The sequence below is a fragment of the Mytilus edulis genome, chromosome 5, assembly GCF_963676685.1.
Source record: "Mytilus edulis chromosome 5, xbMytEdul2.2, whole genome shotgun sequence".
Classification (NCBI taxonomy): domain Eukaryota; kingdom Metazoa; phylum Mollusca; class Bivalvia; order Mytilida; family Mytilidae; genus Mytilus; species Mytilus edulis.
Window position 1 is genome coordinate 23,881,632 of NC_092348.1, and position 13,702 is coordinate 23,895,333.

Sequence of the window (13,702 nt, forward strand, 5' to 3'; positions counted from 1 at the left end):
GTTTAATGAGAACAGAGTGTTGCTGTCAGTTATTCAAGCGATTTTGTTAAATTACTTCACAACTTCTGCAATACACAAGGATGAATAAGTTTTGTTGATCTCTACATGTTCGGTGTTACTTATACTAGTCTTGTTGTGTTGATGTAGTGATACATATTTACCCAACTAAAGTGTCTTTTTTTCTTCGATTTTTTATAAAACAGACAAACATTCAAATGGCATAAGCATGCATGCATTGAAAAATCTTACAATTCAATGGACAAACAACGTTTTAATCAAATAAAATATATTTTATAAATAAAGACAAGACATTTATTTAAATTAAAAATTATACTTTCGTGGTGCTTCTGACGGTATCAATATCTCTTGCTGGTGAGAATAGTCCATTTCGTGACCTATGTTTGTCACTATTGTCTGAATCAGAATGCACTTCCGTTGGACTAGATAAACTTGACTTGGAGGTTGTGTGTGATGAGAGAGAATATGGATATGACAGTGTTGTATGAGACAGAGATAGATGTGGATAGGCTCCGAATGCACTATATCTCCCGTGAGGTAACGAATGGTTGTTGGCTTGCAAGTAAAAGTAATTTCCCGCATTTGCTAAAGACCTGCTCATTGCATTCATAATGGTACTGCTTGAACCTGTTTTTGACTGTGAAACATCTTCTTTGGGAGTATTAAGAAATTCTGACACCGACCATATTTTTGGTCTGTTTTGTGAGGAAGAAGCTTCTGGCGTATTTGCTTTATGTTGGTTTTCAGACGATGTAGAACTATCGTTCACTCTTGCAGATTTCAAGTCCTTATTTTTTGTGTCGCCATCTGTGCTTGACACGGGAGATAACCTGTCATTTAATTTTCCATGTTCACTAATGTCTGAATCGGATTCATTTCCAACAGGGTCAAGGTCATCGAAATCCTTGAAACTAAGATTAGAATCATCTTCATCAACATTTATGATTTTATCTTTTGTATCTTCTGGTGATCTTTTATCTGAAAAAGAAAGATACATCATAAACATACATCAAATTAGCTGTATAAAGTAAATAATTACATGCTTGCTTACATATCTTGGTCTACCAATTTTTTTGTCCGTCAAATATACGACTGGAACATATACTTATACGTGTCCAGCCACGATATGAAATTCAAAACTATATTATAAATGAACGAAGTAGGAAAGGTGGCAAGAAATTTAAAGGTACATGATCTTTTTTTTTCAATGCGGAAAGGAAAGGTAACATTAATGTCATACCGTGGGTTGCAGTCATCTTTTTTAACAATCAAATCCGTTTACATAATTTTGATTTATTTCCTTGAAACGTTGAACAATTTAGCTCTATGTACAATTTAGTTGTTTGTTATAAACTATAAACAAAAACCTTCAAAGTAGAAAAATAGCTTTTGAAAATAATAGCTATAATTTGTACTTTCATTCTCGTAATTTTATGACGGCAGCACTTATTGTTAAAACCATATTTTTAGTTGTTTAATGAACTAGTCGATAATATTTGAAAGAGACAATTAATGTTAGATCTTATCTTTTTAGGTTTAGTTTTAATCGAAATTATGTGTACCTTGGACCGCCAATGAGCCATCATTAATCAAAACTGATTATAAAATGAAAGTATATAACAAAACGATATGTTTAACAAATTACGAGAAATTAATGGCATTTCATTTTCTGAATAAACGTCTGCGTTCAATAAATGAACTATCATTTTCTTCTATTGTCCGGTTGCGACAGCGCATTGTGTCGTCTGCCGATAGTGTTGTGAAACATGCTATTAGCTGGCTTCATCCGTTCGGTAAACAAATCGAGCGAACAGCATAAAATGTGCATTATTCAATTCAATTAAGCTAAAAGATATCATCACCATCATCAAGGGCTATTGATGGTAGTTAATGATTAAAGTAGAAATGAAAGTATCATTGAATTAAAAACCCAATCACCATAAGGACAAGCGAAAACAGATTGTTTCAATAGGCGGTAATCAGAAATATTTGAACAGTAATTGTCAACAAAAACTTTGTGTATCGGGGAAAAATATTACTGTCGACAAGTTATTGTCACAAAAATCATAAAGGGAAACAGATTCAAAAATTGTATTTATGCAATGAATAAAAATTAATTTGCCGCTAGAATGATTATTGAGCAATTTCATATAAATGTTCGTATGGTTAAGTGACAAGAATTCTCATTATTTCGCCTTTAGAAGTCTGATGTTTCTTCTTTTGCATGAATAATCAAATAATCGAAAATAATCATGGATTTGCAAGGTATCAAAAACAATATCATCACTTTTCATTTATTTTGTTGTTAAATACATCATTACTCTAAACACCATCAAGAGTGGAAAATAAAATAAAGGTGCACTTTTCCATCTTTCTTTTATTCATTCTCTATACGTTGCCTATCAATCTGGAAAACTTGTTAAACAATTATAAGCTCGTCATTTGTGTGAATCATTTTTTTCTCTATCTATTTTTTCTGATATTTTTGTTCTCATTTATAAGTCTTCTAACTGTATATATTTCGCATTTAAAGACTCATTCGTTTATTTTAATATTTTTCTCTTTAAAAGTTCTTATTGTCTATCAAAATTTGAATGCTTTTAACAACAAGAGAAGCCATGGGAATAATTATCTGCGTATAATATTACTATCACGAGTAGGGATGCATGTCTTGCGTAAGGCTGATAACGAAAGCATGACCATTAACCATGCTGTATTATAGTATGCACGTGTCCAGTTTGAATTATTAAGAAAAAGTTAATGTATCGATATTTTATTCAGATATCGTTAATAATTCCATATTAGTACAGGTTCTTGCAAGATGATCGTTCTAGTCACATTAATCGTAACAGCACGTATAGCGCTATGTATTTTTTAAACAGCAAACCAAAATGATACGTGGTAATAAATTTTGTTCTCGCAAAGAGAGCTTGTATGACTAGAAGTAAACAAGAAAAAAACAAGAAGTGTCTACATTACTGACAAAATAGTCGAAACTCATTTGACAAAATCCAAAACAAAGGAACTGTACTTATTTTGCTGCATGTTGATATGGTTATCTTTTTCAATCTTTTTCTAGTATTCACAGCACAGTTTTATTCATATGGTGTACACATATTATAAGCAATATTAAGCGTGAACAATTTTATTTACTTCTTTTAAACAATGCTTTTTAACTTATTGCAGATAATTTAGATATACATTTTACAAATTTCTATGAAAAGGAGTATCTTTAAATATTATTTATTATGCTTTTCCTTGCAATTCTTTAAAATTATTCCAGTTTAAGATAATTTTTATTTATTTTTTTATGTTCGTCCAAATCTTAGACATGATTATTTGCTATCAGTATTCTGGGAAATATTGTATTTTCCCAGCATAATTAAACAGTGCTATGGTCCATAAATTTGTAAAACGTCATTGAAGTTATTGTTTTACAAATGTTAACCCTATCACTTAACTTGATAATGGCTTATACAGAATAATACAAACACTTGTTTGGTGTTAAATGGTATTTTGTTTCATTTTAGACACAACAATTAAACAAAATAAAATTAATGTGCATTTAGGCATCGTATGAGCAACTTAATAGAGAGATAATGTGAAATTTACACAGTTTATGAACATAAATACATTTCAATGATGCGGAAAATGGTAGAAGGACTATTTAACATAGGAAATAGATTAATGTCAGAATAGAATTAAAATTAAATCAATGACATCCAAATCTATGACCATGCGACGTTTGGGAACAGAAATAATTTAAAAGAAATTATCAATGTATCGCTTTTTGTTAAATGAACAGTGCACGCGCGAGACCATTTTAATACCGTGGGATTGGAATCCGATCTTATTCTCGCGTGAAACAACGTTATTCACACAATCGAAATCAAGAGTACGAATTACACTTTGTATCGCGTTCCTAACTTTCCATATCTTCAAACTGTCAAAACGTCCAGACGAAATGACACTCCATTTAAATGAAAAGGTTAATTATAAAAAGAAGATTTTATCATCAGATTTTTACTTGAAGTGTGATATATTTGATGTCTGTTAGAACTGGAATCCTGCTGTTTTCTAAAAAAAAGTTTATACGTTAAAATGAAATACCAAAGAGAAAAAAATATTAAAAATTTGAAAAATTCTTTTGAAATTACAACAAAATGATATAGATATCATCAGCAGTCAAAAATAAACAGAAGTTTAAATATTAAATTGAATTTTAAAGCCATTTGTATGTATTCCTATTTTTAGGATCGGATGTATTTTTACTTGCAAAATTATCGGGGTGAAGGATTTGAAAATACACTCTCATACATCTCTAGACTCTAGTAAACAATCGTTTATATAAATTGTATTGGTAAAAGATGAAATTCTTCAGCTTAGTATAATACTTCATAAACAAATAAAGAATAGTTGTTTGTGAAATTAAAAAAAATAAAAAAAATATGTCTCGTCCTTTCAGTCTATCATTGCAACAACAAGTGTTAAAACAAAAACCACAATTCAAAGAACACAGATTTGATACAGCACAAGTTGCAAAAACAAAAACACAAATTAGATTTTATATATACATGTTAGAATTATAGTAAAGACCAAGATCTCTAACTGTCTTCATAGCTTTCATTTTAGGAACCTACGCAAAAATACATATATTGCAGCCTTTGATGACATGAACATTAAATATCAAGAATACACCTGCATAATTTGAAAAGTGTCAATTCAGAGAAAAGCTATCATATCTATACACCGAATAAAATATTATAAAACACTTCTTCTTATACACATCAGATTGGTCAATTTTTATGTGCGTATCGTCCGGTGACAAATATTTCATGCATATTAAAATACAATATATATTTTCACAAATAAGGCAGGGGGAGGCCAATGACTTTCAATATGTGTCAAGGACAAAACCAAACCACGTTAGTTAAATAGGGTAAATTTTTATACATAAGAGCGGTCATCTTTAAAATCGTGTCATGTATTTATAAGTGAATATTTTTATTCTATGTACATACACGTGTGTAGACTTGTAATGTTTACTGACGTTAACCTAACAAGTACAAAATGTTACCAGAAATATATGACAAACATTTATTTACAAAAAACAAAAAACAAGATTTATTTCTGCTAGACTTTCTTCAGTCATCTGTTCCCTTGTAATCTAAGGATAATTTCCACTAACATTTCATGTTCATATTGCCAAATATTATATTTGACGCATCTAAGGGCCATTTAAGCGTTTAAGCTGAGAAAAAAATAAAAATTCAAGCAAAAAGATGAAAGTGAGGAAAATATCATTGAACAAATTATAAAAATAAGTGTTACGCGTGCACAGCTTTGAATAAACAAGTTTATATTTAGAAATTAAAAAAAATTTCAGGCAACATGTTTGTACACATACTTAAGCATACAACATAACTGTTTTCTGCATGCGTGCATGAATAGCTCATTTATATATAAATATTGGCATCAGTTCACAGAGATGTAAAATTCATATTAAGGTTTATATTGTAGTGAAAAAAGCAAGTATAGAACATAATGTTAATACATATATTCGAGTCCTAATCCTAACTACGTGGAATTGTTTTATGTATGTTATATATTAGAAGAAGTATTTGCTGTTAAAATATGGTATTTTCTTAATTCTGGTTTGGCTTAAATTCCATTGGCAAGTATTGATGCATAATCAAAACTGGAAAAATACCAAATTCAAATAAATCTAAAGATGTTGCACATTGAGTCGAACAAAAACAACAATAAATTTAAAGAGAAAAAGGTGGGGGGGTGGAAGAATGACACTACCATGGCAAAAAAAAAAGAAAAATGACCAAAGATAAACAACAGTCAAAAAGCACAACATAGAAAAATAGAGACTGATCAACATGAATTCCGACAAAAATCTGAGAGGATCTTAGTTGCTCCGGAAGGGTAGGCAGATTCTGCTCTACATGTGAAGAGACATAATGTGAGATGTGGGTACTTTTAAAAACTGTACAATATCAGATCATATCAGAAACTTCCAAATTGGATGGATTGGAAAGCAGAGATAAACCTCATGATGTTTTTGATAATATAATGAATCCTGTCAGAGAAAAAAATAATGTAATTCAATATGGATGATAAAATATGTTACAACTATTTATCAAAGTAAAACATTAAAATAAATAGGCAGTGTTACGTAGCAGGTGTCCCGAGACATAACATGGCTAACTGTCAAATATTGAGGAAAGATGATGAGGTGTCCCGAGTATAAACATGGCCGATTGTCAAATATTGAGAAAAACTCTATCTGGCTTGATGAATCATTCGGAAGCTATTTGTATAGTCTTCTTCTCTTTGTTATAAACAAACACTTAGAAAGCGATTTTCTTCAAGTAAATACAGGCAACAAACATGAAAAAAAATCAAATTCTTTAGAAAGAATGTTACTTATTGCATTTTTTTTTTGCTATAAAAGCTATTTTTTCCCTCAAATAGCACCTCTACATCGTTAACACTAAACAGATCTAGTTAGGCTTTTAATGGTTTTTATGTCCCGCAAGCAATAATAAATTACATTTGTAAAAATTCATATTTTTGATATAAAAACTATAAAAAAAAAATAGACAAAAGGTAATATTTTATAATTTATTTCCTTTAAATCTTTTAAAATAACAAATTAGATTATCACACTTAAATATAAGCTTAAACTTGAAGCCAATAAAAAGGGTAGGAGTTATACAAAGATATAGCTGTAATATTTAGAGAATCTACGATCGGAATTCTGCTTCACAATGTCACTGCATTTAATCAACATTGCATTTTATTTATAATGATAACCGTGAACAATAAATGTTCACAAAAATTATTTATCTCTCTAGTTAATCTGGTGTAAGCTTTCTCCCTCGAAGCATTTTGCTATGCAACCATCATTGTGGAACGAATATTTCTCACCGATTAAGAGATATGTTCTTTTGCTGTCTCTTGTAGACCCTTTAGCCAAGAATATAAAACCCTTGTCATGACAATTTTGATGTTAACTGTGAATTGTTCATTCGATTCAAAGTCCGATATACAATTTTCTGATGAATTAATTACTCAGGGCAAGCACATGAATCAGACCTAGACGTTTTAATATTTTTTCAATATTTTAATTTTCGCGTAATATTTAAGATTAAAGGACTTAATCGCTTCGTTATTACTGAAATGATTTGAAGAAAATAATTAAAGTTCGTCCCCTGATGTGTCATAAAAATTAATTCTAAAAGTGGCAAAAATAGTAATCAACAAACAAATTAATCGTTTTAAGTAGTTATTGGAAAATTTCATATAAATGAAGAGAAATTTCACAGCATTCTTTCGCAGATACATTTAGCTAAAGTCTTGTCATGAATCCATGGTATACACATCAAAACTTAAATCGGTTATTTGTTTTTCCCCCATGTAATTTTAAAGATTCGTGGTGCTTAAAAAGCTCTTCTGAGTTTGGAAATATTTATATATATTTAGAAAATAACTTACGTCCATCAGAGATGTCACTTCCAATCTTGTTTGAATTTTCGTCCGATAATCTGTCATGGTTATCTGTGTTTTCTTTGTTGTCGAAATCGTCGTCCATATCGTCGTTTTCTGTACCATCGTCGGACCTATTTCGTGGCGACCAAGTCATCTTATTTTCTTTCTTCAATCGTCGTCGGGCATTAGCAAACCATGTAGATACTTGTGTCAAAGTCATTTTAGTGATAATTGCCAACATAATTTTTTCTCCTTTGGTTGGATAAGGGTTCTTTCTATGTTCATATAACCAAGCTTTAAGGGTATTGGTGGTCTCCCTTGTGGCATTTTTACGTCGAGCGTTTAAATCGATACCACCATATCTGTAATAGCCAAAAAACATTGTTATTTTAAAGGTACAAAGCCTTGCGATAAGATAGAGAAAACAAAGGGGATGAATGAATGAAAAACAACGTAAAGAGTGAAAATCGGATATAGTGAATAATTCATGAAAAAGAGTTATCACTTATACGTCATAATTAAGTTCGCTAGTTTGGTGAAGTTCAAAAACGAGAAGTTAATAGCTAACCCATTTCAATAAAGATTTTATGTGTTCTTAAACCTCAACATTAACATTTTTTTGTATAAAAACCGCTAGTTCTGGAAGTGTAATTTACTGGGCTTATTTTTGCTGGCTTTAACTTAAGTTCCGGTTACATAGATTATATTTTGTTAATAATTTGTGATATTTCATAAGTAAACAGATGTGTTGATATTACATGATAAACTACATATATTTTAACAAGATTGCATAAATATTATTATAATAAACGAAATATAACGAGCAGATCACAGAATTATGTTTATACAAGCGAGAAATTTATATCAATCTTCTGCTGATTGAGAAAAAACTATTTCATACATTTATTCATAACTGATTCATTTACTCATTTTTTTGTCCATAAGCTATTGTTCAGAAAATGTCACTTTTACAACATTTTGGTATTGTGTCGCAACATTTGTCATTTATTAGTTGTAGAAATAACATTTTGTCAAATGAAAAGGAAATGTACTGTTATTCTCAGTTATAGTTGAATAAAAACAAAATACTTTACATAGATCTATCAGTTGTTTAAATTCATGTCATTTTTAACGTAGGTAGATTCATGAAACAAATTTTCAAAATACTGTTTTCTTAATATATATATATATTATTTTTCCTTACACTATCATTTTTCTCTATTTACGTTACCAATTTTAATATGTATAAATATTTGCTAATGGTAATAAATCACGGTATATTAAAAAAACCCTCAATTTCAGCTTAATGTAGGTTCTTTATTGGAAACAAATGATATACTGGCTTCTGATAAATCCATCCTAAAAGATCACTGGTGTCCAAACTTTATACTGGGTATTTATGTTTAGGGTATTATTAGTTTAGTTTCCCCTTGTTTCAGAAATGTAAGTAGATGGATTTTTAGAGGTTACAAACCTTTTTGGTTTACTGAGATTCGAACAGAAACCTAGATTTAGGGTTGAAATGCTATTGTATTCATTTCGAGTTACTAAATGTGTATAAATAAAGAGGAATTAAATTTTAAAAAATGTATACTAAGTATATAGAAAGATGAAGAAGTAAATAGCCCTGCATTACCTAATTAGAAAGACCAATATTTTTTCAATGCACTCAGACCTATAATTTTGTGCTTGGGATCTTATTACGCGTTCTTTGAATCAAATCTAATTCTTTGAATCAAATCTAATATAAATGAAAAAAATAAATACTCCAATAATATTATCTGCTTTATTTTATTATTCACAATTATAGATGGCTCGACCTTAAAATAATGTCTGATTGTAAAATGTTTGTTATTATTCAATTGTGTCTATGATTTTTAAAACGCAACAATTTTAATCTGCTAACACCTTACAAATCGTTAAAGAGAAAAAGACCCGTTTGCTCTAACGCAACCCACAATATAGCACCCAATGATCCGTTCGGAATTAAAGTGCAATAAAATGCATTTCAAATTAGATGTCGTTACATGAATAAACCATATAGCTTGATACTTTTATTTAAATGTGTTCATTTGTATGACAGGGGTACTTATCACATTTTGCGGATCACTGCATTATTCTGGTTATGAAGATATTAACTTTACACTCGAATGACTTCCGGTAGATTATTGACAACAATCAGATGTATTCAACCCGGAGGGAATCCGAAATGAGCAACAATTGTAATCATAGTCTTTCAAACGTTTTTTAAAATGTACTTAACACATGTAGTAGGAAAATTAAATAATGTGGGATGCTCAAATGAGTAAAACATTATTCCTAAATCAAATTTCAATTGGTTTTAATTGTATGGGTTGTAAACGCGAAAGTTCTGTCCGTATTTTTCAATCAAATAGACATTAACAAGTAATAATGTCCACCTTACATTTATAAAGGACAAAAAATAACATTATGGTTGCGCTAATATATTTTCAATCTGGTTTTCAAACATCTTGGAGATACATCTAACAAGGTAAAAAAAGGGACAATATAAAACTTATATCCGGATTTCCTTTGAAGGCCTCTACTTAAATTGGACCTCACATAAAGATAACGTGTACGATCTTACAAATAACAAAAAGAATCATTGGTATTGAATGAACGATAATAGTGTCATGTTTTACAAAATTTACAAAAAAGGCGATGGAGTTTAAAAAATTGGATGGACGTCAAACAAAATAATGAAACATACACCATAGCATGACGGTAACTGACAGATGAAAGCATCTACAGATTGTATTTCTCTTACAAATTATACTAATTAGTAAATGCTTATAAAATATAGCTATAAAACTCTGTACAAATTAATTAATTCGAAAATTTGTATATCTTGCCCAAAGATACATAGCTTGACTCATAAATGTACATGTACGGAGGATTTTATTGTAATTATATTGACCATAAAAGTCTATGATCGTAGTAAGATATTCATGTCAAACAAAACCATCAAATATATTAACAAAAGACTAAAAATATTTTTATCAACTATGTATATTTATATATATAATGCTTTTATCAGGGATTTACAGAGCTTTTTCAGAAGGGGACAAAACAAAATAATCTGCTAAAATATTGGTACTGACCCCGCTCCATAAGGGTACATCATTGCTGGATCATACGGAAACACCGCTCCTGCTTGTAAACTTCTCCAAGCTTCAGGTGCATCTTTAACGTCATAAGTTGTATTAGTCTAAAATAAATGAGAACATTCACAGATGAAAGTAAACGATAATAAGTGACCCGTAGTGTCGTAGTAAGAAATCATACAAAATCAACAAGTTTTCGTGTAAATTGGATATTTACACCCTGGGAAGTAATTTCGACTATATGACAAATATTTGTTTGTGGTAATCTTATAGTTCTGTTTTCTGAAAATTTCGGATGGTTTAGATGCTTTTGAACTATAGAGCAAGTGTTGAAAAACAAATTCTACCAGCAGGGAGTAAATAATGAGCTACGGTGGTGATAGAAGATTTTTCGATAGTAAAGATTAAAGACGAAAATGACATTTGCAATACACAACAATATACTATCGGCAATTATCAACAGAATATCAAAACTAGTAAGAATGTCAATATGGAAAATATGGAACTTAATTTTATTTTTTATAAAATGAAATAAATCCCATATATTTCATTACTCTATGTTACACAGAAGCGTGATATCCTGATCCAGGATTTTTCAGGTGGAAGTCTTTACCACGATAAAGTGCATTTAGTGCGTAATAATACGGTTGTGGTTCGTCAAATGATGTGAACATTGTATTATACAAGCCACAAGTGTCATCAGAATATTATAATAAATATACATCGTTTCTTTCTGGTTTTTTGTTTGTCACTTTGACAATTATTTAATCACTTAGAAAAAAATACATATGTACAAATATGCATGAATTAAATGTTATATTCGCAGTATGTAAAAGCAATTTAAAAAAAATATAAATAAACAATGTGGTATACATCAACATGTGAGGTAAGCATGTAAATAAACTTACCAGAGGTGAATAAAAAGCTGATCCTTCGGAACCTAGGGGCACATACTGTGCGGCTCCGTATGCCGGATTTCCGAACATTCCTTCCGGTAGTCCTGGGACCCTAGAATAACTAAGCAATGTTGATTCATACTGACATGAACAGATTGTCTGTCCTGTGTGTGGATTTGTCATAATAGGTCGTCCATTTTCACAACAAGCTCTCTGGCCACTTGGGCTTGTGCTGGTAGACATCTATAAGAAAAGAAACAATTCATTTTTGAAAAAAATCGTTCATTTCAGTTTCAAAAGATTGCTTTCTTAATATGAAAATTAAACAGTTGATATATTTGAAATTCTTTAAACATATATCTGATTATTTTGATGGACAGATCATTAATAATAACTTAAATTAAAATATTTGTTTTTATAACAAATTAAGTTGTTCAGTTTTAAGTATGATTTAGTTTTTTAGAGAAAATATATAACAAATTGATTGTATTTGTAAAAACCACGAACTCAAAACAAAATGGACAACAAAAATACAACAATTTTCTAACCATATGTCTTATATCTGAATTTTCACTTACTTAAAAAATTAAAATTATTTCAAAAACATATGAAAGATGTACTTATAAAAATGACATTTTTCGTATATTTTTCTCACACTGTAGTTTATACGCTATCATAAATTTCCTCGTGCACACGTGAGATAAATCAATGTCTTGTTTGCTCATTTCAACAGGGTGAAATGTATCTCGAAAGTTGTAAAAACAACATAAATTTCACCACTCAGGTGTCCGTTTAAGTGACCTTAACGACTATAGCAGGATAAGGAAATATAATTACTGTTAATTTCAAACTTCTGTTGAAATTAAACTAAATTTCACATGTTTCATGCATGTTTATATGATTAGAATTAAGTATTTTTCCACATATAGGCAGAAACTCCTGGGTCTTGTCAAAACGAAATTAATACATTTGACGTCACTCTGAATGAACACATTTTAAACAAATTAAAACAGTTATATACATTCAAAAAAGGGATATTTAATAACATAGTAATGTAATCTGAGTCAATTTTTTTTTGTGCACAATTTGAAATAAGTTTCAAAAGGTTTTAAAATCCATCTTTTTAAATAAAAAAAACATGAAAAGAAAAAAATATATACCTAACATTTTGTTAATTCTTAGATATAACAGTTGACTGTGGTCACATATTGATGGTTTGAGAGTGAACATATATTTTTACAGAGATTTTTTTTTCTAAAAAAAAATGTAAAGGCAACTTAACCAGATTAAAAAGTATGTAATCGTTAAATTAAATCTCACCTGCGTAGTAGGTACGGAAGTTCCAACAGGGAATGGATAAGCAGCAAACTGCGCAAATGACATGTCCTGTACAACAGAACAACAAATATTTCGGCACAACTACAGTATTTAGTTAACAATTTAATACTATCTCTCTTCTTAATACAGCATCCACTAAACTCTCAAATGAAACATTCTACTTTTCCACAAATTAATAAATTAAATATCCCGGAAACAAAAGGCTTGCACATTAATAAGAAATGAATTTGTTCGTCTGAAATCTTGTTAAACTCGTTCGTAATAATAAGAATATCACGCGATATTTGTAAAATGATTGGTTAACAAATAAAATAATACGAGCCGTTTATTTATCCGACTGGCAGATGTAACTCCGTAACACCGCCCGTTACTGATTTGAATTTAAGCTCCGCCTCTTTCGTGTATCAGCATCGGAGAACTCTTGCAATTGAGAACTGTACACCTCTTAACATAAACTTTGTAGAGATAATGATCGAAAAAACATTGTGTATCTCATCTAAACTTTGTTTGCTGATCAAATAATTATTTTGTTAATGACATCATGGATTAAAAAAATATCTAAAATTTTTCTGAAGAGAAAGAATAAAATGTATTTAGTGAAATTTTATAAGAAAGGAAAATTTGCTGAGCAATTTTATGATAGTACATGTAAGAACCATTTATTCATTTTATTTTCTTGTTTTTTCTTTTATCAATTCAAAATTTAAAAAATAAATAAATTAACAAAAACATTCAAAAGATTAATTACAGTTTCATCTTATTTTAAAAATTCCATATGCTGAAATACTTATTAAATATAAAAAGTTGATTACATATTTCACAAAA

At 29.7% G+C, this 13,702-nt stretch overlaps 1 protein-coding gene across 1 annotated transcript; it reads right to left on the reverse strand.

The window, feature by feature from the left end:
* Positions 1 to 256: 256 nt before the first annotated feature.
* LOC139523228 (homeobox protein araucan-like) lies at positions 257 to 13,154 on the reverse strand. Its single transcript, XM_071317073.1, has 5 exons — positions 12,860 to 13,154; positions 11,552 to 11,782; positions 10,641 to 10,747; positions 7,525 to 7,880; positions 257 to 996 (listed from the first exon to the last, which is right to left on the reverse strand). Exons 1-5 carry the CDS (start codon positions 12,920 to 12,922, stop codon positions 329 to 331), a joined length of 1,425 nt encoding a protein of 474 aa, XP_071173174.1. The 5' UTR covers positions 12,923 to 13,154; the 3' UTR covers positions 257 to 328.
* Between the last annotated feature and the right edge of the window lie 548 nt (positions 13,155 to 13,702).